The 26,330-nt window shown below is 36.5% G+C and overlaps 1 protein-coding gene and 1 long non-coding RNA gene across 12 annotated transcripts in view; one reads left to right on the top strand and one right to left on the bottom strand.

Moving 5' to 3' along the window:
• LOC106663077 overlaps window positions 1-18,287 on the bottom strand; it is a 51,925-nt gene extending 33,638 nt beyond the window's left edge. Inside the window, exons 1-2 of the long non-coding RNA XR_001339990.2 lie at window positions 18,114-18,287; window positions 16,082-16,165 (exon numbers count right to left, since the gene is read on the bottom strand). This is a non-coding gene — a long non-coding RNA (uncharacterized LOC106663077). The remainder of the gene's footprint in view (window positions 1-16,081; window positions 16,166-18,113) is intronic.
• The window catches only part of LOC106663075 (supervillin-like), a 107,462-nt gene that overhangs the window by 30,103 nt on the left and 51,029 nt on the right, over window positions 1-26,330 (top strand). For 6 of the 11 annotated variants that reach the window (XM_014387631.2, XM_024228266.1, XM_024228264.1 and 3 more), the window contains exons 4-9: window positions 396-430; window positions 7,689-7,749; window positions 20,072-20,227; window positions 20,509-20,703; window positions 20,763-21,441; window positions 26,100-26,257. In XM_014387631.2, the coding sequence (XP_014243117.1) occupies window positions 396-430; window positions 7,689-7,749; window positions 20,072-20,227; window positions 20,509-20,703; window positions 20,763-21,441; window positions 26,100-26,257 (1,284 nt within the window). Of the gene's footprint in view, window positions 1-395; window positions 431-7,688; window positions 7,750-7,949; window positions 8,026-18,423; window positions 18,595-20,071; window positions 20,228-20,508; window positions 20,704-20,762; window positions 21,442-26,099; window positions 26,258-26,330 lie in introns of those variants that run through there. The other 5 variants (XM_024228263.1, XM_024228265.1, XM_024228268.1 and 2 more) reach the window with 5 other exon arrangements.

Raw genomic sequence — 26,330 nt, 5'->3', positions numbered from 1 at the left:
GGAAGGGCACAATACTACTTTTTGTAAAAATGGGATTAATCAGTACAAAAGTAAACAAAGCATAATTTACTGTTTATTTTGACTACGATAGCTCATAATTAACTGTAGCTAATATAGAAAGATAATGGATTCAATTTTAAACTAAATAAATTGCGTAGTGCGTTAAATTTGCCCATCAGTGTAATTGCAGCGGTTCCGCAATAGACATAATACACACATATAGGTCGCAGTGGAGGAATGGTTTGGAATCTATATTTGACCACAGGAGGAAATATCACAATCTATATTTGACCCCCTCCCGCCAAAAATAGAAAAAAAAACCCTAGGTCTTCCTAATCCTTATTTTGTTTTTAACTATCATGAATTTTGATTTGGTGTTTTGTTTCTTTTTCCAGAGTCCTTCAAGTCCCATAAAGATCTTTTACGAGACGTAAGTTGAATCTTTATTTTTTTATTTTATTTTATTTTGTTTAAGATTTAAGTTTTGCAATAATCCTGCAATCGGCTTTTTATAATTTTATTAATAATACTACGTTATCTGTTACAATACAATAATAAAAAATAATTAATGGAAAATTCCGTATGTCGGAGGTGAAGGAGAAAAAATAAAAGATTTAAAAGTAAAGCCAAAAAAATAAAACAAAACAAATATTAAAATATGAAAATCAAATTGTACCTCAGTAAACGGGATCCCGTTCGTGACACAGACTTTTTTGTCTTAACCAATACCTTTCATAAATATTAATTAATTGAAAAAATGTTAATTGGTCAATTGGGACCACGAACTGTAATGGATTTAATAATTAAACTGAAGTATATCTTCACGAAAGCTCTCCGTGGCCATTTCATTTGTCGCCAAGAATCAAATAGATTACACATTTGAAAAATGGCAAAAATGAGGGAAAATTCAAGAGGTGAGGTTAAGATGGGAAGTTAGTGTCGGAGCGGATCGAAGTCACGATAGCTCCAGTAGTAGAGTAGCGGCGTATTTAGCCGAAGGTCGTGAGTTCGAATCCCACTCTCGACACTGCCTTTTTTATCTTAATCAATACCTTTCATAAATATTAATTAATTGAAAAATGTTAATTGGTCAATGGGACCACGAACTGTAATGGAGTCTAGTTCTTTACCATAAATATACCTGTATTGCCATTCATAACTGCAATATTTTACTAGTGAGGTCGGGTCAGAATTTAACCTATTAATTAGTTCATCTCTAGACAGGGAACTGCATACTAGGCGGAGCATACGATTTTTTTTAAATTGATCACTCTGCTAATAAACGGAACAGGTCCTCTATGACAAGCACAAGGCAGAATGCCTCTCCATCCATGGGGTATTTAGCTAGAGTAGCTCACACCTCATTTTAAAAATCCACCGCAAATCACCCAGATTGGGATGCTGACTAGGGTCATACGATAAATGGCAGTGGGAAACTGTATGATCGATACTCCTATAAATAGTTGTGTTGATGTCAGGGCAAGCCTCACAGACCGTCCCGGTGACGTACACTGATCTTTGCAAGAAGAGAATCAAGGTTAGATTCCCACTCAGAGATAAAATTAAGTTATGCGGGGTAGAATATTTAGAACATACAGTATGCCAGTGGGAAAACCATATAATCTCAAAGCAGTAATTTTTGGAAGACGGGAATTGGATATATTAAGAATTTTTAGGGCATATTTAAAGTGAAGCCTCAGTTTAGATTCCATCAATAGTATCTAAATACAACAAATAGCTGGTGGTTGACTTTGAGGGGAGGTTGACTTCTTAGCAAAAAATTTCAGAATTTTTTCAATTATGTCATACTGTCGATATCCCCAAACTTGGCATAGCGCAGCATAGACTTAGAGACAGAATTAAATATATTGTGTTCAGTTTTCAGGTGGATGTTGTAATTTAACGTTAAGCTAGCCTAAATTCTGTTAAATCCTACCTTAGCTGTAGACGACACCTGCTTCAAATAATATTGGAAGGAGAGAAGAGGAGTAAGAGTAACTCGCTAGAAAACCTGTCAGTGCGAGCAAGTCTGCCACCCTTTCTAAAAATGGCCGCTTTTTTGGCAAAGTTATCAGTCAATTTTCAGCTAATATGTTTATGATGCTTTGTAAACTTACTCGATTATCAGCTATGGAAGCTTTTTTCGGAATGAAGTAATGAAAGAATGGAGATAAGGACAAGAGCCACTCTCACCTCCCCGAACTCATAGCCATTTCCCTCTCCTACTCTCTGTATGTTAGAATTTATCTATCAATCTAAATTCAGGAGGATCGCGGTAGCCGAGTGGTTAGCATGAGAGACTCACACGCCGCGGTCGTGGGTTCGATTCCCACCGTCGCCTCTGGCCGTTTTTTCCCGATAACCCCCAATTTGAACAACATATATAAGAATTCGTCATGGCTAATATGCAAAGATCATAAGGCAAAAAAAAATCTAGTTTCGGTAAGTATTCTGATGTTAGAACAGGAACCAAAAATTCGCAAGCCTATATTTGACTCTAAGGTTTTCGTGGTTTCTACATGATGTCAGAATGCTTGATGATCACTTCGCAAGTTGTGCATTCTGGGGGAGGCCTATCCTAAGCCTAGCCAATACGGTTTCCTCTTTCCCTGATCTTTCCATTGCCCTATCCCATTGTTTGACATCTCCCTTAAATTGTCAGATTTTGTTTTCCTCGATGCCAGAGGTCCCAAGTTTTTTCCTTTAGAAAAACTGCACAATCTTCGTGTCCAGAAGTGAAATACCCTTCGATGCGGCACGTTTCGCTGCTAGATCACCCTCTTCATTGCCTCTTATACGACAGTGACCTTGGATCCACAAAACACTAACTAACGTGAGATATTTTAGAGCAAGTAATATCTCTTGTATTCTGGGATTTGAAGAAATTATTTTTGATAGCTAGTAAAGTAGAAAGTTCATATGTTTCTCATAAAGTCTGTTAGTCGGACTTGAGCCAACAGCATGACGTAGCCCCGCATTATGGATGGCAACTATAGTCTGTTTTTCACCACCCAGGCAGTACAGTTTTAATAAGCTGACACGATCACCCAAGAGAAAGATCCGACCATTTTAATATGTTTAGTGACTGACTACGTTTCATTTTTAAGGAAGTTAAATGTACTGACCAATTTAGTGATCTATTGAATGTCAAACCAAGGTATTTTGTTGCGTCACGAAAGGCAATAGGTGTTACATTTATTAAAATTAAATATGATAATGAACTTTAATGTATGAAAATGAGTTGTTCGGTTGATCGTGTTCTAGTTTTTTTAGCTGGGAATGATCCAGGTTTTCTTGTCCGAGGCCGTTCCGTCGCGTCGTCTCTTTGTCCATCCTGGACAATGCCGTCGTCTTCGTCTCGGTTTTATTGTACCGGTAACGTTAGAAACCGTGGCACCCGCCTCTTTTCAAATCTTTCCAAGGCATCTCGGCTCAATTCCACACGTGGTACAAGTAGAAATTGCCCGTGGGTACGCAGCGTACGCCGACCTCGACTCCAACAAATAGGACGAAGGTTTTAGACTGAATATCCGGAGTTTATGAAGATGTTGGACATTTTCGACGCAATTTTAGCATACAGCCGATATTTAGTAGAGAGGGGGAATGATTACTTCCTTCTTGAACACCTGCTTGGATATAACAGGTAGCTTGTTTGTTTGATAGGTTTTCCCAATTGAGTCTTATAGGTTATAATATAAGCTGATAAACAGTTAAGTCATTTTTTCGAATTTCATAGGCCAAAGCTGGTTGGTAAAATCTTCAATCTTTCAAATTTCTGTAGTCATTTCTTAAATGACGTTAAATTATGTCTCGTCTCATTGCCCAATTATTCAGTGACGTTAAGTCGAAAGGCTAACCTGACATCATTGATGTATTAACAAAATCAGATTTAGCCACGCCCATTTTTACGTACCTGAAGTCATTGTCACCTTAAATAATGATTGGCCTCGCCCACTTTTTGACGTTAGTGAAAAAAAAGGCATACTTTCTGAAGTTCACAGTATATTATTGGACATAGTAAACAATATGCCGGTATTGTCTGATTATAGATTTGTTTGTCTAAAGGCTAGCATCAAAATTTCAAAATGTTTTCCAATGGTTTACAAAAGAAAAGCCGATTAGAATTGTGGCTCGTTTACCGATTCTCGCAAGGGTACACTCAGTTCGCTACTTCCTGCTAATCGTTAATATATTTTTTCGATCGTGTTTTTGTATTATTAATTGATAACTGTGAACTTCGGGGAAATGGGATCACGGCAAGGCAGAACACTTGTTCCTTTTCAAATAAGGCTTTTGATTTTCATTTCCCGTTTTGTTGTTTGGCTCTTGTTGTCGAGCCCAGGCTGACTCATCGTTTGGCGACCGTGACCGTGCCGGGAGGGGAAAAGAAAAATTAGTGCTGTACATTTTCCGTGATTTTCGTTCAGCCGCGTACAAGCGAGAGAAAGCGGACGGCCCACACGGGAACGTCGAGGCGAGGCCGATTGCCATATAAGCGGACAGCCGGTTTTGCCATCTGCATATCCTCCTTCCTTGACTGCTTCATCGGAGCCCCGGGGGCTTTCCCTCCAAAGTGGTAGAGAGAAAAAAATCGTGTACCGCTGGTACCAGCATCCAGCCAATTGAAACTGGAAACAACTCGTTGACAAAAAAATTGACTTTCATTCGTTCAGGGCGAACACACACGAAAAACAAATCGACCTTTAAAAAAGAAAAGGTTCAAGTATTTACTTGCTGGATTATCAAGACAGAGGGAATTTTTTGAAAATTTCCATCAAAACCACTGGTTAGAGCAAAGAGTGAAAGCTGTTCTGAACAAGTATAAGGATGTTCTTAGAAACAGTATACAATACAACAGATAATCATTTTGGAACGCTACTTAACTCATACGCCTGACAGAAGTCAGTGACGCTAATGACCTGGTCCTTGCATGGGTCCCTGGGCGCTCGGGGCATAAAGGCAACGAAAAGGGGCCAAAGAGAGAGCGAACATGTACTCTAGGTTGTGGCTTAGTATCTTGCTCCAAAAAAGGATAAAATCATAAAATGGATTAATGAGTCCGAAACTGGTGGAACAATGCCGCAGGCATGAGGCACGCGAAGAGATTCATGGAAGGATCATTTGCAAAACTTACGGAGGAATTACTGGAAGGTAACCTCAACCGAACCAAGATTCTGGCTGACCCCCGACAGAGCACTGCCGCTTAAGAAAGTACATGCTCCAGATAGGACAGACAGAAGAAACAATGTACAAATACTGCCAGGAAGATTTTATGTTTTTGTAAAGGTCTATGTAAGTGCAGGTTCTTACAACTAGGAAAACCAAAAGCAAGATCCTGCACTAAGGATCTTCTGGCAAGACTGTAGATGTTGATTAACAACCTGAAGCTAGCCTGTGAATTATAAAAAAATAGGGGAGAATAATAGATCTACACAGGTCGAGGTGCAGTAGGCCTTGTGGCCGCCTCTTTTATCCCACATCCCAACCTACTTGACGCCCAAAACATACCACTGAAGTGGAAGCTGAACTAGACAGACCTGTACCATTTGAACCCAAAGCTTTCTCCCAATCTGATATCAAACGCATTATTTGCAATGACATGTCCAACGACAAATGGGCATGGCTAATTTGTTTGGCAGTACATAAATATATGATTTGACAACAATTCTGAACGACAACAGGTACTGTGACGTTTAAGAATTAACGGATTAGAATTGGCCACACTTACTGTGATGACAGCGAACCTCTCCATCACCATTAAAACGTCAGTGTACCAGTCTTCAAACCATCAATTTTTTTACTTGTATCGATAATACCATCGATATATCATTTCATATGTCGCATTTGTAAAAATTTGACTTCTGCTGTTATAGCTATCGATAGTTACCAAAATATCGATATATTATTTCTCGTTTACCATTAATTAGGATTATTATTCCTTTCAATATAAACCTGTTTATTGCAATTAATTAAAAAATGTAGGTATGTAAAAGCAGCTATACATATTTCAGTAATATAGATAGTAGCATTTCCGAAATGGTATGGAATATACATGGATATCCGTTGTCTCTTTACTGTTAACCTGTATTAAATAACAACAATCGAAGGCTATCGAAGTATCGATTATTTTCGTTTATTGGAGGTTAATAAATAGTAATAATACTTAACTATACTAATTCAGAAGTTTTCTAAAATTGGCATCAATGGAACTGCTCATGTTCTTTGTAATTCGTATATTTCTGATCTGGTAACGAACCTGAATCTTGCTGTAGTTCAAGATTATCAATTAAATGTGGGGTGCCACAGGGTACAATTTTAAGTCCTACCTTTTTTCTTATTTAACTTAACGGTTTGTTAAAAATTACGTTGTTGTCTGTTATTATTTATCCAGCAAAGAAATAATAACTATTTTTAAATTTAGAAAAATACCAATGCTTATCCTTTTTATCAAGAAATACGGCAGATTTAAACGTATATAAAATTATTTTACATTCATGCAGAAACATTTTACTTTCGTGGCTAAAGTCAAACTTATTAACTTAAAAATTGATAATCAGAAAGGTTTCTTGGAAATTTTTAATTATTAAGAGCATTTAAACATTACTTTAAAATAGGTTTATAAATTGCTACTTTTCCTCCTTTTTTGTTGGTTGAATTGTCTTTTCCGCAATTGATTGATTCGTACAAAAAAATGATGAAGTGCTTGAACGGATTATACATTAATGCTGATGTACTAATGTCAATACATGGATAAATTACTTATTACTTCTACGAGCCCTGGAGGGTCGGGTCCTATCTGGCTGATAATAGAACTACCAGATAGGCGAAATGCGTCGGGATCGAAAAAAAAACCGGTTTATTTCGCTTTAGCACAATTCATATCCTGTTATGGGATTAAGCTGTTTGGGGAACAAGCATGAATTTTAGTAATAAGTAGTAAGCGCCCTAAAAGTCACTCAGAATTTTCTCATAAAAATATTTTTTAAACAAGGGAAAGAAAGATAGGACACAAAGTAATTACACAATGAATTACAAATTTGAAATTTAAAAAAATTATTTTTGAAAAGTTCATGCTTCAATATTTTTAAATATAAATGAAAAATCTCTAATTTGGTCGTTATCGATCGTCTTGGTTTGCATATCTTCGTTGTTTTGGCCTCTCAGAAGCCATCTTCAGTGTTTGGTTTGTATATTTACAATATTGATTGGTTGATTCCTTCGGTTACGGTAAACTAATAATTAGCTACTCTTTGTCCCAAAGTTATCACCGTTTATATTAGCCTGGTCTAGGATTAACGTCAAAATAGCACTTCATCCACTGGGCCCGTTGGGTCCGCTCAGTTTCGAAAGTCTATCTATCCTGGGCAAATGAGCTGAGGCGTAAAACGGTTCGGGTCGGTTTAATAGCGCGTATTATGTAGTTTACGAAGGGCGGGCCGCTACGTGACTCGAATTAACACCGGTGACCTACGTACCACTGGTAAACAGGATTGTAATAATGTAGACAGTTATGGTAGTCCCTTTAGTCGGATAACAAAATCCTCTGACAGAAATACGGTCGTGTCGCTGTATCCGTTGACTTTTGGTCATGGTATGATATAAAGGACGCACTGTAGAGTAACTCACCTTTTGACTCTTCTTTTTTTGTTTTCTGATGCATTTCTACATACTGCTATTTCGTTTTTCAGGATGATATCAGCCCGATACATTTCAGAAGCAGACCTCAGAGCAGAAGACTCAACGAAGCGTGTAAGTAGCCGATTTTTATCCTTTTCCCCCCTTGCTTGGCAAACCCTCGTGACCTCAAAACGATCGCGGTCAATCTGGCACAATTGGAGGAAGGAAATTGGCACTCCTCTCCTCTGAATTTAAAAACTCAGTCTCAGGCGAATCCTGAACCGTACCGCAGGCAAATTTTGACCGGGCCCGATTAATTTTGCCGCGCTAAAAACACGCAGAACTTTCTCGATTGCAGAATTCTTTCGGAAATACAAATGGTGACCATAGATGGCATCGACCTTCTCTGTAAGTTCAGTATTCAATGTCTTGTCCGTTCTGCTTTAAAACACCAAATCATAAACAGTGACCACAAAACGCCATTTCATAAATGGTATTTCTTTAAAAGGTTTTTTGTTTTATTTATATGACCGAGCATAACAGTTAACAGTTCACATTCACAGCAAAGAGTTTGAGGTTAGGTAACCACATCGAATCCTGATATTGTGTTATAACAACCTTCAAGTTCTTTCAGTTCCAATAAGTATATAAGAATCACAGAAATATCAATAGCATTGCCAATCAATATTGATTTAATACCATGATAGATATTTTTATTATTGATCTTTTGATGCCTCTTTTCCCTTAACAGTACTGAAATTGTCATAGATAGTCGATTATTTATAAATTATGGATAGCGTTATTTACCGATAATTTTACTACTATAATCATAGCTGTTGTGTAGTTATCTGTATTAATAAACTGTTATAATTAAGAGTTTCTTATTAATTTTTTTTATTTTTATCTTTCTGTAAAGCCATATGGAAGGCTTAATAAAAAGCTGAAAAGCTTGGCAAAAGATGCGATAAATTCATTTCGGACCAATTCCCAAAATCATTGTTAATATTTTTTTACACATTTCTTCTTGGTTAACCTGTATTTAATAGATTTGGATCAATAAAAAAGTATAATTCAATTATATATGAAGATATGTATGTATCGATATATATATTTATGTTCTATTGCGAAATTTCGATGTCGATATTTAATATACTGTGAAATAGAAATGTCTAGTCGATCGTGAACTGTCGATAGGTATTGATATTAATCGATGTTGTTATGTTGGTAGTTAATTCTCGGGGTAATTAAGGTTAACTTTATTCAAACTAACAAATTACATTCTATATTCTCACTACCCCAGAGTTTTCGATATTCGTTGTGGTAATTGGGGATATGCCCCTCCATTCACTCTAATAAATTACATTCACTCACCAGACTTCGTTCACACTACCCCAGAGTTTTCGATATTCCTCGGAGTAGTTGGGGATATGCCACTCCATTAACGATAATAAATTACATTCACTCACCATACTTCGCTCACACTACCACACAAAACTCGATATTCCTCAGGGTATTTGCGGATGTGCCCCTTCATTCACACTGACAAATTACGTGTGTGTGTGAAATGTGTGGTGTTTATTGACCGTTAGTCAATGATTATTCGGTCTGGTGTGACGTAGGTTTTAGAAAAACATTTTCTTTATCGTGCCAACGTTTCAATCTTTATTGAGATCTTCTTCAGGGCTCAAAGTGTTTGTTTTCTGCGTAATTGTATCATTCTTGTGTGTAGTGTTGAGACTGCCTTACAAAGAGTGGGCTCTCAACACGACACACAAGAATGACACAATTACGCAGAAAACAAACACTTTGAGCCCTGAAGATGATGTCAATAAAGATCGAAACGTTGGCACGATAAAGAAAATATTTTTCTAAAACCTACGTCACACCAGACCGTATCTCACGATCTCCGAATAATCACTAACAAATTACATTCTCACTGCCCCAGAGTTTTCAATATTCGGGATAATTGAGAATAACCCTCTCAGTCACGCAAATAAATACATTCGTTCCATTTAATATCGCTTATAAAATATAGTAAATATCACTTATCACATACATAAAAGTACAAAAATCTATGTACAATTTAAAATATTTAAGGTCCTGAGATATTGTATCAGCGATCTCTCTCTGCTACCGTGCCTCAAGGCCACGCATAGGTCAATGGCGATGTCGTATTTCTTTTTTTGCAGACTTAGTTCCTTGTAGTATGTTATTATATGCTATACCGTGGTAAGTCCTCCACACAACCGGCACCTGCGTGGTCTCACGGACTCACCCCCAATAGAAAGAGTCAGTGTGTGGCCTATGCGCAACCTGGTAAGAATAACCTTTTCCCTTCTAGACCCAGCCTCCGCAGGCCTAGGACCGATGTCTTTTTTAAATTTATATAATTAGCACTTTACTTTGAAAAATTTGCTGGGCGTACAGAGTGGAAAGGGTCGTGTGGTCTCGTCATGGCTAACTTCATTGCCTTATATCGTTCGTTCTCGGTTAGACGAATGTGCCCGAGAACCCATGCCAGGACTCTTTTCCACTGACATCGATCCCTTTAGGTTGTTCATAATTTTCGAATTAATGGTCTGCGGATGCACTTCTCCTAGGTTAGGTAGTCTGTGCTTATTATGAATATATTTACTTGTTTTCTTTCGAACCTTAGCGCGAGGGATGTGGTTTTCAGTTCAATCGTGTACTTGCTGACGGAGTGACAGCGTTTCTATCTCACTCCATATACAACCGGCGGCACCCACACCCAATGCCGTCTTGGTCCCATCTGTGAAGATGGGTCTGGCTCCACTAAATATCGATTGTAGTTTATTCTTGTATATGGGGGGGGGGGTATTTGTCTTTTGTCATTTTGCCATATCCTGGAGAATTAAAAGTTGTGTCCGTGCTGAGGTTTCAGTCTCTGTCAAGGCGTATTCCCCTTGGCTCAAGTATTTCTTTGACAATATATCATATTTATATTTATACATGTGTACATTGTACATTTATTCTATATATATGTGTATTATGATGGGACCTATTGACACCGAAGGCCGCCATACTTGTCCAGCGATTGCGGGTTCTAATAATGATCGCGACCACGTACCAATTGTTCTTGTGGCCACACTCAGGGTTCTATCTGAAGTTGAAAGAGGGTTTGTTAATAATTGAAGGCTTTGTTGTAACGGCTTTTTAATTGTTTCTTTAAAAGTCGGGATAATCTGTCGATAACCATTCCGACTGGGGTGCAGACTAATTTTAACAAAATATGCATAAATCCCAGAGCGTACAGTTTTTGTAATACTAATCGGCATTTTTGCTTGGTTGTAGGTTGTCTGCGCATATTTTGTTTATTTTTAAAAGATTACTTGCCCAAGATGTAAGAGATTTACAAAAGTAAACCGGTGTCCGGAAGTGCTAACAATCCGTCGTACGGCCTGAGCTGAAAATATCGGCCATTGATCGGCCAAAATCGTCGTGAACCGGGTTTGTATCGATTTCCGGGAACGGCTAATTTTGGACCGCGGTCGGAGAATTGGTAGATGTCCAATTTGGTCGGCACTGGCCAATTGATTTCGCGAAAATGCATATCTCTCGCTAGGGATGGCTGTGGATTTCTCTGATCCCTCATTCCTGTCCCAATTAAAAGGCGAAATTTTTTAAAATAAATTTACAAATTGAAGTTGAAAATTTTTGTCTGAAAAAACGGGCCACCCTAAATCACGTATCATGACTTGCATCACCGTCCCTATGCCCTTATCGTCATCATCTGAGACCAAACCCCTTCGGTTTTCCGATTTTTGGGCTCGCATTACAGAAGACCCAAACAAAAACTGTATTCAGGCGAGGCTTAGTAAAAGCCCACCTCGTTTCCCTGGTGATTACCAATTGCTAACAACTAACAATACTTGATGATGTGAAAATTCGATATTTTGGATATATTTATCTGCTAAAGCTATATGCAAAAAACGAAACTTTGTATCAAGAACTATATACATTACATATCAAAATATCGTCAACATGTCATATTTCAGCATCTTCAGTGCTGGATCTCAAAAAAATTTAAAATGACAAAACTTGTCTGCCTAGCCAAATCAGCGAGGATAGACAGACCGAAATGGTCGGTAACAATCAAATTATAACATGGATTATATTTCATAGATTAACGGATGAGCCTTAGAGAGCGCATATATGGGTTTTTGAGTCTCTGTCGATTAGAAAAAAATTCAATTTATTGTCTAACGAAAAAGTAACATTACAACCAGAATAATAGGCTAGTAAATTCCAATGTTAAAGCAAAGGAAATTAGATTTAAAAAATCTCCAGACCCGTATGTTATGTAAATTTTATAATTGCATCCTTTAATAAACTAAATGTGAAGTACAAAAGTTTTACATATCGAATAATATACACGATAGCATAACAGTGTTAGTACTTTTTTAAGGCTAAAACCACCCTACCATCAACCAACTATCATCCCTTGATTCTTTGCCTAGCGTTAACTAACAAATTATTATTACTTAATTATAGTGGATATAAAAGACCAATTAATGGTGCAAGGAAAATCAGATCTGTACAAGAGTAATTTGTGGGTTATTTTTATACTGAGGTTGTATTTGGCGTATCATATATCATCTGTGTATCGTTTCATCTGTGTTCAATTTTCGGGTATAGATTGGAGGCTTTAAGGAACTGAAACAATGGAGGAAGACTGACATACTATTCTATGCAAATCTCTGGGATGCTCATAAAAGGAGAAATCCACCAGAACTCGCCTCACCGACAGTAATTGTCTCAGCGTGCACACTCAGTGTCATTAAGTACAGTATGACGTGTGTGCCCTATTCTTGTCTGGTTAGGACTGTTTCCTCACGCCGGTTCTTTTTCGCGGATGAGCTCCGTATTAGTATGGTGTGTTTTATTCCGCTCAGTTTGTTGTTTTCCCATTCGTTTCGCCATTTCATCCAAATAGCACGTTTCACAACCGAGGAAAAGTTGTTTGGAGGAAATTTCTGACAGGAGACGCCGGTGCTAGTAGCCAGTTTTGCTGCTAGGTCTGACTTCATCTTTCCAGTGATGCCCGATGGCCTGGTGTCCGTGTCACATTTACATTTGCGGTCTGCAGTTGTTTTAATCGGAGAAAAATTCCTTGTATCAACTGATCCTATATTTTACCATCCATAGCATCTTCTTTACGAAAATTAAGCATTAAAAAAATCGATTCTTTGCATTGACTATTAATACGGCAGATATTATATCCAACCAAAATCCTCCAAGACGATTGAAACAAAAGTCGCCTCCCTCATTGAGTGAAAATTGATGAGATTTCAGTGTGAAGCAGTGTTGCACTGGGCAACTTCTCCTCCAAGAGAGCTCAAATGACAAATTCAGCATACATGAGCATATTTACTTAATACAATAGTTGTAGTTGTAAATATCAAATAAATAATGTAAAAATTGTTTTGGGTGTTTATCGATCTGGAGCAAGTTAAGTTTGGGTGACAAGGGGTCAGATTTAGAGGTCATATGAAGCAAAACAACTTTTTGGGCTATGCCGAATTTTCGGTGGTTTATTACCAAAACTCATGGGCACACTCAACACGACACGCACAATTACACAGAAGACAACCACTTTTAGCCCTGAAGATGATCTCAATAAAGATCGAAACGTTAGCACGATAAAGAAAATGTTTTTCTGAAACCTAAATCAAAACCGGACCGCATCTCACGATTTCTGAATAATTACCAAAACCTGGGCACAACCCAAAAATTTGTTTTGTTCCGTATGACCTCTGAAGATTTTATTACCCAATCGTAATTTCAAAAAATTTCATTGAAAACCCGAAAAAATCTAATCTAACTCTTGCTTAATTGGAGGGAAGCTATTACTATTGGTAGAAATGATAAATGATGGAGTGAGTGTGGTGTTTAATCCTTTATAAAAAAGATAGTTCCTACACTACTTACTGTGAGTAGGAACTATCTTTTTAAAAACTATTACTATTGTGTAAAAAGTGTATCAAAAAGCTTCAAATTCGATGTAAATATATATTCTCATACAAAATATTCGATATTATTGATCCGATTTATTTAAACCACTATTCGCGGAAAGTGCGTAAAATGTGCTTTAATTAAGTCAGATAGTCAAGTGTATTATTATTAATAATTAACTAGCCTTAGTGGCCGCTTTGATTACGGTCCTGGGTCAAACAGGTGTGTCAGTGTGTCAAGGGGGTTGCCATGGAACTGTATCCGACCTAACCCACCCCCGTTCGCGTTGTCCTAGTTAGCGAAATGGTGAACTTTAATTCATAACCGCCCTGTCGTTTTATGAAGGCTCTTCCGATCGGGAGGAAATCCACACCGGGCAATACAGCGACACGTTAGGCAGTTTTAATGCACTGATGACCGTGGACTTATCAACAAGTCCGCCTTTAATTATAAAGTTCATTATTTTCTCCATTGCACTAACATCGGGAAATGAGATCTAAGAGAGGATCGATACGGGCTTTTTTGCTTGATTTCATTACACAAGGGGGTTGAATATTAAAAATTTCCACCCTGGACGGGTGTAATTATAACAATGAATTAATTAATTCATAATTATTATTGACGTCATTGAAATACCCCGTGCTAAATATAAAACGCCAAATGATTAAATGTGCCAGTATTTAATAATATATCGAATCGACCATCCTAGTGATAATCGTAAGGGTGATTCTGCACTTTTGATCAAAACAATTCGACACGATGAGTTTGTTCTAAACGTTATTGAGGAATCCCAACTCTAAAGAATCCAGTTCCATGCTTGGTGAGCTAAACAAACCTCCTACAACTAGGTACCTTCTCAGAGCCTCAGCCCCAGAGAACAGGGTGGTTAGCTGTGTCTTCCTAGCGTAGTACTCAAAATAAAATCGTATTTTCTATCGATGTCAACTTAAATTGTAAACACGTTTTTTAGGTTACCTATTAATACAGCAAATCCCCATGGCAGCAGAGTCATGATGTCATACTTAGCTTACTTCGCAGCAATGCACCGATCGGAAGCAATAACTATCATGGCAATGTGCGGCTTAAATATTGGCGAAATAATCGATTTAGCGAATAGCGTGTACGTTTTACACGAAATGAATTATTATGTACGTAAATTTTGAATACCCCCAGTTTGACTTCAGTTGCCTGCTGCCGAATAGCTGCTCAAGTCTTATGTTGGACCTTCACATAAGATGATCTTAGGACATCGTCAAAGGGAAATTCGTTAGGCCAGAAGGTATTATTTTCTCTCTGTTTGCCTAATAAAAGCTTGTAGGGCAATCAGAGAACACGCGTAAACAGATAAAACCCGTTACAGCAATATGGTCGCAAACCTCAAGTAATCCTAAAAAGCGAATGAAATACGTCCTACTAGAAATAACTGCTTTTTTAAACGCACAAGAGAACTTTTTAAAAATTATTTTATTTGTACCCTATACCGTGCATATTACAAATGTGATTACAGAATTTTTTCACACGGACACAACACTAACACTACCGACCAATGCTGGCACTCAGTATGTGGGATTAAGGGCAAGGAGGTCCCGAGGCCATCGTCGATTAAGGCGACGTGGCGGGTTATGGGATGGGAATGTCCAAAGAGGGCTCGGTTTGTAGGAATAGGATGGACGAGAGGTTGGTGTGAAACTTTTGGAATCGGGATCGGATCAATTCGTTGACAAAAGGAATGTTGAGGTCGTTATGTATAGTGAGGTTAGTGACATAATAAGGAGCTTTGACAATATGTCAGAGGATTTTTGATTGGAAGGATTGGATGCGCTAGATGTTGGATGGTTTGGCAGAACCTCCATAGTTCCACTCCGTATGTCCAAAGTGGTCGCAGAGGTCTTGTATAAGGCTAGGTTAGTTTTGACGGTCAAGCCAAATTTTGGTCGTAGAAGTCTTCGTACTTGTCTTCTGTTGAGTTGACTCTTAAGTCTTGGATAGAGATTCCATGTCAGTCTTCTGTCTAGGTACAGTCCTAAGTATTTGACTTGAATGGACTGTTTCCTCAATATGAACGTACATTGAGTACATTTGACAAGAAAACTAAAAAATTCATCAAAGATAAGTCCGGCACAATACCCCACCCCCGAAACCTTATAAACAGACCTAACTTAACAAGGTCACACAGACACACTGAAGGTGGTTAATTGCTGAAACGCGTCTGACAGGCCAACCAACGAGCATAGGCGGACCAACATAATCGGTAGTGATCAAAAACGAATTTAATTAATTATACTTTTAAACTAAGGTCTTGGTTGAGATGAAAAATCAAGTGCCACGAGTCGATGGATCAAGTGGTGCCGAAGGTTAGTTCTAATCCCGCTCGTGACACTTGTTTTTTCATCTCAACAGGCCTTAGATTAAAAGTATAATTAATTAAAATAATTAATACGGTCAATTATGAGTGCTATATGCATATATGGATTTTTTAAAAATATTTTACCTTAATATTTAACTCCTCGTTCCGAACGGATAATTTGGCTTCAGAGCCAGTCATTCAACAACTGCATAGCGCGGTGGAAATGATCTAGAAAAATAAATCGTTATATTTATATTGTCATTTTGTTTTGAAACTATGCTTTACTTTAAACAAAATATAATAGTTTGTGAATGAACACGTGATGTGGTCATTTCCGGTTAGATTATTTTGGTGTGTCCATCTCCGGTTTGGCCTGTCGTAATGCTCAAGAAAAGAATGTAATTAATTATACTTTTAAACTAAGGTTTTGGTTGAGATGAAAAAGTTAGTGACACGAGCGGGATTCGAACCTACTCCCAGGCAAAACCTTAGATAACAGATGTATGTATTAATCGGGTGTGTATTATTCTGAGCACATCGGTAAGTCCCACTTCATCAAGGAACTTGATTACTAGGCCCGGTTTCAGTGGTTAAATCTCTTCTACGGTAACGTTTTATGTCCCAAATCACTTCCTCCTGCGGGCAAGTAGCACCACCGTTTGTTAGTGCGTGTGTTAGTGTCTCCTCTGCTTCTTTGCAGAATCTGCACGAGCTTCTTCAGACGTCCATTTAGTTTGCAGTATCCTGTTAAGAATAGTATTCGCAGTTTTTTCATTCTTCCTGTTACCTCTTTCCTTTGTTAAGAGGGGGTTCCTTTGTTAGTTTTTTAAGAAGTAATTGAATTGTTTGTGTCCAATGGTGTTCCATTGGTGGTTGAAGCTCTTCTATGGTCCCATTATACACCCCAAAACTCTTTCTCCTGCGGGCAAGTGTAGCTCCGCAGTTTGTTAGTAGATGTGTTGGTGTCTCTTCTGCCTCTTTGCGCAATCTGCAAGTGCCGTGTTGGATTATTCCAATCTTCTTTAAGTGTCCATTTAACTTGCAGTGTCCTGTTGGGAATCCTATTACGATTCGCAGTTTGTTCTCGCTTCTTTTGACACATTCTGTAATTTCTTTTCTTTCAAAATTGGTTAAGAGATTGATTCTTGGATTGTCTGTGTCCAATGAGCGAATTCCATTGTTCTTTCATTTTCTTTTTATCCTTCGGCCTGAGTTGCTCATTGGTAGTGTGGATTCCTATGCCACGGAAGGGCTCGGGTCCTATTAGCGGTATAGCAACCCCTCTTTTTGCAAGGACATCCGTTTCCTCCCTGACTTCTTCTCCCATAGGTCCTGGGACCCAGCAGAGGTTGACTTTGATCACCTAATTTGTTTAGATTGGCTTTGCAATTCAGCACCATCTTTGAGCTAATGGTGTTCGAATTTGGCGCTGCGTTGGCTACTGGACTATCTATTTTATTCTTGTTTTTGTACCGTTATTAATTAACGAAATAATTACTTCGTTCACATCTCCTCGTGGCCACTTCATAAGGCGCTGAGAATCGAATCCTGATTACAGGATATCGAAAATATGGTTAAAAAGGAGGGAAAATTCGAAAGGTTGTTGGTTGAGTTGAGGGGTTGGTGTTGGTGTACGAGTGGATCGAAGTTAAGATAGCTCAAGTGGTTAGAGGAGCGGCGTATTGAGCCGAATGTCGTGGGTTCGAATCCCGCTCGTGACACTAACTTTTTCATCTCAACCAATACTTTAGATAAAAGGTATAATTAATATGATCAATTATGACTGCTAAACAAATATGGATTAATATAATAACTAAAAAAGTAATTATTTCGTTGACAGCTCTTCGTGGCCACTTCATAAGTTACTGAGAATCGAATCTTTATTGCACGATATTTAAAAATTTGGCTGGTTTTTGTTAAGATCTACTACAGAAATGATCCTGTAGAAGTATGATTTTATGATGATAGTATGAAAATTCAAAAGGTTGTTGGTTGAGATGAAGAGTTAGTGTGGGTGTCCGAGTGGATCGAAGTTACGATAGCTCAAGTGGTCAAAGCAGCGGCGTATTGAGCCGAAGGTGGTGAGTTCGAATCCCGCTCATGACAGTAACTTTTTCATCTCAACCAAGGCCTTAGATTAAAAATATAATTAATACGGTCAAATATGTCTGCTAACCTCATACGCATATCATAATGAAGTACATTGAAAATTATATATAACCTTTCAGAAGGTTGTTGAGAACAGGTTATTACTTGAAATACTGAGACCTTTCCAAACGTCTTAAAATCAAACCCAGTTGATTTCTGTCCTGTTCGTTTTATTTAAACAGTTAAAATAATTGAATTACATATTTCTATAATCCGTTGGAGATGAAAGGTGTAGATTTGTGTGAAATAAGTGTGAAACGGTTGCCTAGGAGATCGGAGCAACACTGCGTACTCAGCTGGGGGTCCTGGGTAGCCCGTAACAGTACAGAATCCAGTCTGGGTTTCCCGTAGTTTAGCGTCCTCCTGACTCTTGTCAGACGGTTTCCGTTTCTCTTCAACGATTTGCGTCATTATGTAGCTTTAATAATTTACATAAAATAGTCGAGTTTTACCATTTATCTGCCTTTATTAGGGGGAAAATAGACGCTTTACATGGACTGTCTTATCAGGTATTGTGTACATAAAGTATCTAAATGCCATCTCGCTCACCAAGTTTTATAAAAATTCATTAAATCACCACCGGCGTTTCATTTTTGTTTTTAAACGATTTTAGAACATCTTAGTAGTCAAATTTGATCATTACTGATGTTTATATTAAAGGTTTTCTTCATTTATGATTTCCTGCTGCTCCTTGACCAGACATGTTTTGGGAGGGAGGGGGGTCAGTATTGCTCATAATGAAACTAATCAAATTGACATAAAAATAAAGTATGATTATTTCTATATAAGTTTCATTTTAATGATTATGCTGGTTAGAACATGTTAAAAACTCAATAGTCTATAAATAATGAAACTATGCAAGGTTGTAAGACAAAATTTTACAACACCCTTTTCTTTGAGTTGAATATTTGACCCTTATTGTCATTTTTCCATACCCGTAGAACTTTCTAAATTAACAAATTAATAAAATAAGGTCAGATGAATATACAATTATAAATAAAACTGCAAGATTGTATGAAGTTCAAATTCACTGCTAAAAAAGTACTATTTGTGCTGTACTACAATTTGTTTAAACAGTTGACTTTTTGTCATTTTTATACACTTTTATACTTTCTCAATTAAATAAGGGCAGTGTGATATTTATATTTATTGAAATGCATAATTTTCATTGTTAGTCATTTCCTGCTGGTCGTTTTTGGCCATGAATGGTTCAGGGTTGCCGCTCTTTTAGCGTTTTAGATGAAGGAAACGCTTGCTGTGCAGCGTATTTGCATATTTACCATTGAATTAAAAAAAAACTTTCCAGATCAGATCAAAAACTCAAAAAAATCATTCATATACAGTTAAATAAATTGCAAGATAATATGAAGTTCAAACTCACTGCTAAAAAAGTACTATTTGTGCTGTACTGTGGTTTGTATGAACAGTTCAATTTTTGTCATTTTTATATGCTTTTACACTTTTACAATTAAACAATTTAATTAAATAAGGGCATTTGTAATATTTATATTTATTCAAATCCATAGTTTACATTGTTAGTGATGCCGTGCTTGTTGCTTTTGGCCATGAATGTTTCAGGGTGGTGTTGTTAAATAATAATTAGACCGAGAATGAATTACAATAAGGCAATCAGGAAATGATTTTAACTACATGGGATAGTTGAGTTGTACAAATATATGTTAATTATTATTGTAATAATAATAATAATAATTACTGTTTATATTAATCACAGTAAAATATTGACTGCATTTGTCCAACATTTAAATTTATATAGGACATTTATTTATATTGTTTGTCGTATCTTTTGATACTTGTTTGCCAATTAGCACTGCATTGTATATCAGATTTTCCAGGCTTCTGCCCTAAAGAAGTGACATTGAATAGTTCGAATTTTGTGATTGAAAAAGAAATATTATAAATTGTGATTCATGATTTTTTTTTTAAACAGAATCTCAAATACAATGGAAAATAATTTTGTGTTCTTAGGTGAGGCAACAAGGAGGAAAATGGTGTCACCAAATCTAGCTGGCGTATGTTCGCCACGGCCGAAAAAGCCCACGACAACCCAACCACCATCGAGCTCCCCAATACCCCGATCAGCCCAGCTTGTCAAAAGACAGATTGCATCCAGGAACGATAGAGGTACCTGACAGCCCTGCTTCTACTCAGCTTCTGCTCACTAACCCAATTCCTTGTCCCTTTTCTTCTCTTTAAACCGTGATTATGAACTTTGTCACACAAATTGGTGTTGGTGCTTAATTTCCCTTTTGTTTTCAGTCTGCTACCAGAAAGTTCTGTCTTTTTTGCATTGCCATTTTTTTTTTTTTTTTAATATACATATTCCTTCCATTTTCTTTTATTTTCTATAATTTTTACTGATTTTTACATTTGATTGAATTTACCTTTTGTTTTATTTATTTCAGGTTTGACTCCGGACTCGGACCCATCACCGAATAATGGCAAAGAACAGCCTTTACGCTTAGCATCACTTATTTTGAGCAAGTCGACCCCGACTTCGCCGGCAAAACACCCGTCGATACTCAAGAAGTCTTCCTTGGACGAGTCTATCTCAAATCCCGTTTCAATTCTCAAAAGGAAAACATCTCACGAGGAACAAGGTTTGTAGTACACTTAAAAACATTTCAGGCTTTGAAACTTTATGTTTTGTTTATTGTAGCAGCACGATGCAGTAGCCCATTGAGATTTTCACCGAATGTGGTCGAGCGCAAGGGTAGAGGCATTTTGAAGAAGCACAGGAGCCTGGATGACCCGCAGGTCTCACGTATTTCCCCCGAGCTTGTTTCATTGCAAGATGTCGAAGACCACCGTCCAATTTTGAAAGGGCAGCAGAGGAGGTGTTCGCTCGACGAGGTTGTCAAAAGGACCGACTCGCCTGAACCCCAGGGCATACTCAAGAGAAAAGCATCTCGTGAAGAGGTTGAGAATTGTGCTGCCGAGCCCCAGGGCATACTCAAGAAGAAATCGTCAATAACTGACGAGCCAATTCTTGAATCGCTTGATTCCCCTAGGCCGATCCTGAAAAAGAAAAGCTCATCCGAAGAGGAAGAGCAAATCGCCCCTGTCAGGCCGATATTGAAAACTTGGAGGAAGTCACTTGGTGACTCAGAGCTCACACCTGATTTCAAGCGAGGTGACGAAGTCAGGCCAATTTTAAAACACCCAGACGTCGTCATGAGGAACAAGAAAATTTCCCAGGAAAAAGTTGTATCCCTCGATTTGAACCTATTCCGCCGCTCCCTCCCCTGTGGGGATGAAGGAAAATGGCTCAGCGTCGCAGAAAGAGTCAATGGACTCGAAAGCTTCATGTCCTTCATAAGAAGTGAAAGACCCTCAAGGTTAGCTTTATTAAATTATCTACTTTAAAACTTAAAATTTATTTTTGCATTTAGCCAGGGGTTTTGTGATCTATTGCTATCCCCATTTGGCTGATTTCATGCTATCCCACCAATGCTGCATATTCTATGGTTTTTAAATTATTACTTTGTCCTAAATTTCTTTTAGAAAAATTCATGAACTTGCTAATAATTAACTGTTTTCAAAAGTATCTTAAGTCCAATGTGCTGGCTAACTAGATTGACCAGTTCTCTATAAAAATTCTCTCTTTTTTTTTTTAAATTTTTTGATTGCCAGTCTGGTCAAAAATATATACAATATCATTTATCTTATTTTATTTTATTTAAATATGAAAGGCGATATTTTAATAAATTGTCATCCAACAAAACATTCTAGCATAAATTTTAAATAAGTGGTATATAGATTCTTTCTTGGTGGTACTACATACAGAAAGAAATCTGTTTGTTGGTACAGTTTAAAATCTGCCACTTTTACTGAGTTTTTAGCTAAATTTATTTCTTTATTATCTAGGCCTGTATTTACATCACATTCAAAACTCATATCATCCATAACTTCATAATAGCTCAATGGTGAAGTGTCTGAACTTAACAGAAATTCGTGGGTTCGGGTCCTGCTTGTGAGACAAACTTTTTATCTCGACCTATTTTTCATAATTTAGCCTAATACAAACAGTAATAATTAAGATAATTAAATATCAGTAAATTGTTATTGATAATATTAACCTACATAGATTGTGTTCCCTGCTAATAATACTGATCGTTTGAACAGATATATGTTGTCGCAATTTTGAGTATTGACGGAAAAGGGTAATTGCAAAATAGTTATTGGGTGAGGAGGGTTGCTGTCTCAGTGTCGCTATAGATCAATGCTAGAACATTGGAGTATTTATGCAAAAGTCACTACTCACAACTTTCTTTGCATACTATAAAAAGGAATGCTTTTTTTTGTACTTATATTTAAAAACAAAAATATATTATCTCTGTATAAATTAGAGCTAGTTAGTTGAAATAATTTATTAGGGACAAGTGTTACTTATTCTATAATTTTTTAATTGATAATTTAATGACCATTAATATTATCAAGATAATTATTCAGAAATCGTGAGATGCGGTCTGGTGTGATGTAGGTTTCAGAAAAACATTTTCTTTATCGTTCCAACGTTTCGATCTTTATTGAGATCATCTTCATGGCCTGGGATTTACAAACATTGTTTACATTTAGCAAATACATTTAGGATGTGGAAAAGTGAATTTATACGATGCAAAATATATTTTTTATATTCAATCAATTTTAAAACAGCAAAATCTCACTGGCACTCTCAACACGACATGCAAGAATGGCACAATTACACAGAAGACAAACACTTTGAGTGAGTAGAAATACTTTGATTGAATATAAAAAATATATTTTGCATCGTATAAATTCACTTTTCCACATCCTAAATGTATTTGCTAAATGTAAACAATGTTTGTAAATCCCAGGCCCTGAAGATGATCTCAATAAAGATCGAAACGTTGGCACGATAAAGAAAATGTTTTTCTGAAACCTACATCTCACCAGACCGCATCTCACGATTTCTGAATAATTATCAATTAACGGTCACTAATCACCACACGTTATCAAGATAGTAAATGTGTTGTACAAACAGTCCTTGATGATGACTGAATAAAGTTGAAAGTACAGCAAACGATTGTAGATTTATAGCTCAAGATGTTATATGTATATATTTTCTATCGGCATTGCATTTAAAAATATGTCAGCAGATGGTTTGTTTGTACAAATCTACAAAAAGCCTGGATTGATTATTAGAAAAAAAAAACAATCAAAAGAATTAACAACTTGTTAGAATGTAAATACTTCCCAGCCATTCCAGATATATAGTTTACATTTAACGGGATGATTTCTCTTGGTTGATTAGTTTGTATGAGCAGAAAATACATTTTAGTTCCAGACAAAAAAGAAAGAAAAATTTTTTTGTCTACTTGTCATTTTAACATTTCATAAAGAAATTCATCATTGATGGTTGTGGAAGTTGCCTCATTTTATTCTATGATAGAATCCAAATGTAATCTTAAACTCAGTTAAATACTGATTCATAACATTCAGAAAAAACACTACTTTTATTGTTTTAACAAATTGGTGGTATCTCGTCAGGCTTTCTGCCTAATCTTCTGTTTATCATCCATAGGGAGTTCTGCAAGGTGAATTTCTCCATAATTAATAAGAGTTAATTTTCAATGGCCGTGGTTGCACAGAGTTAGAGATAGTTAATGTTGTTTAAAGATAGTTTCGCTCACTCAGTTGTTTAAATTTTCAACATGAAGTTAGCGGAAAAAACCAATATGTATCTTTTGAACAGAAAGAAACTTAAAGTTTAGAAATACCAGAATGGTTTCGTATTTACTCTATCGCCCCTGACAACTCACAAAATCCGTTTTATAAAACTAAACAAATTCAGATTCGTTGTTTACAATTTTTTTTCTATTTCCAGCCGGTTATTGCAGATCGAACTAATAGGCCGATGTTTTAAAACTCGAGGTTGCAGCTGCAAATAACAATATTGGGTCCGGGCCAAAATGAACACCACGGCAAATAAATAGGAAACATCCTCAGATACACTCTTTTTCCAATCCGTTCTCCAGTTTTCTTCCTTTCTGTTATAATTTGTTGTTGGATAGTTTTATAATTGTAAATCTTATATTAAGTTACTACTCCTCTTTTTGGTTGATTGTCTTCTTTTATTGATTAATGATGAATAGCTTCACCCAATTTAAAAATTGAATTAAATCAATTATTAAATTGGTTGAAGCAATTCACTATTTGTCTGAATCTTTATTACATAATGAAATAGGTTGGTTAAATATTGAGTAATTTGTAAATTTTAAAATTATTGTATGTAGAATTAGTCATATCATGAGTCATTATAATTTTTGTTTTTAGGATTATCATCGATTTTTTTTTTTTTTTTTTTAAATTCTGAGCTTTCCTAATCAATATTTTTAAAAATTTCATTGTAAGAACTGTATTAATCGAAAGCCAGTCGGGCGTTTTACAAATGAGTTTCATTGTTACGACTTGTTGCGCCTGTGTTGATGATCGCATGGCCTTTTGCCAGCTCTTGTTTCGGGTTATCGGCCAGAGGCTAAAGAAGCGCCCTCCTTCCCTATTCCATGTCTCTATTCTTGGTCCAGTATGAAACTAGACCGGCGCATAAACGGCTGGCAGTTTCTGCACGTGGAGGCCAAGATTTGACTCGTTAAAAAAACCACTCCACTGTAGAACATAAAATATATCTGGAGGTATTCTAACGTGTAATCCTTATGTGAAGAGTTTTTTTTGTTTGTTTCACTAGATATTTAACTTACTTTTTATTTTTTGGCATATTTTCATTAATTATTGTTATTATTATTACTATTAGTTTTTAAATAAAGGGTTGTTTAAGTCTGTAGCACCTCAGAAATTTGTGAAATTTCATCATACAATTGTTTTCTTATAATTATTGACAAACAGTCAACAAGAGGTCAATATTCGAACCAAAAAAATTCCAATTTTTATTCAGTTTGCTAATTTGAAGAAGTGGTTTAATCAGGAACACCTTATCCCATTTTCTTATTGTAATTTAAACATTTTCACATGTAAAAGATCATAATTTTATTATCCCACTATGATCCTTTTTAACTTTAAATTCAATCCTTTATAAAAGTTTTTTTATTTTCTTGAAATTTATTCTATTTTTCTAACTTCTTGGTTAAGACTATAAATAGAGACTGGAAAAAGTGGCATGGAAAACCTCGCACGACGGAACTGATCTAGCTGGTATATTTATCACCAAGTGCAATCTGTCCTCGTCGGAACGAGTGTAAACCACGCTTTCATCAATGCTTGCAGGCTTGGACTTACGATTGCACCACAGGCATCATCGTGAAACATGGGTTTAAAAATAAATTGTTTTGCTTAAACCTTGCTCGTTGTTTGCTTAACTAGCTCGGAATGAAAGCTTGTCTGTTAGGAATTGGTCAGTGATGGTTGGAGAGGAGGTTAGGAATCATTGAAGATGGTTATGAATGGATAGAGATGGTGAGAAATTGTCTTACATGACCAGTGATGGTTGGACGACTTATTTAGAGATTATTATTTACACAACAATCACACTTAGGATCTATGTTAGCAAAACTTGTTTTAATATTTTATTTTCACCTTTAATGGCCATCTGTTTTTCTAATTTGTTATAAAAAATTCTATACTCAAAGTTACAAGTCAAATGACAGCTGCATTTGTTTAGCCTGGTCATAATTGAAAAACGCATCTAAGCCACCGTTTTTGTATATGCAAAAAAGCCCTATATTGCTGAGCTAAAGAGAAGTCAGTATTTTTTGTCCCTTTGTACGTATTTTTAATATATGTGAGATTTTTTTTTATTTCAACTATTTTACGGCGTACTTTATTGTTTAATTTATTTTGAAATATCACCAGACCACTTGACTCAGAGGAAAAGATAATTTCTCGATTCAGTACATTTAAAAAATATAACACAGTCTATATTTGTTTCATAATTATCAAATGTTAATTAATCACAATTTATCGACTTTAACCATATAATATGTCATGTCTTAGATTTATTTTTTTTTTTTTTTTTTAGCGTTGAACTATGTTGCAGAATGGATGAACCTGAGGAGAGCAGCGGAAAAGGTCTCGTGCGCAGCGGCAGCGTATCCGAGCGGGCAACTATCTTCAGCCAGCTCGAGCAACAGGAAAAAATGGCGGCGGAAGCTGTCAGGACCAAACGCAACATGAGAGGTGGGTTGTATTTAAATTGATTGAATTTAAATTAATCTTACCGGGTTCAATTATACATTTGCTTAGAATCCTT

The sequence above is a fragment of the Cimex lectularius genome, unplaced genomic scaffold (assembly GCF_000648675.2).
Source record: "Cimex lectularius strain Harlan isolate CLEC.00 unplaced genomic scaffold, Clec_2.1 scaffold265, whole genome shotgun sequence".
In the NCBI taxonomy this organism is placed as follows: domain Eukaryota; kingdom Metazoa; phylum Arthropoda; class Insecta; order Hemiptera; family Cimicidae; genus Cimex; species Cimex lectularius.
The sequence above is the reverse complement of the archived record's forward strand: the minus strand, read 5'-3'. Positions and strand labels throughout refer to the sequence as shown.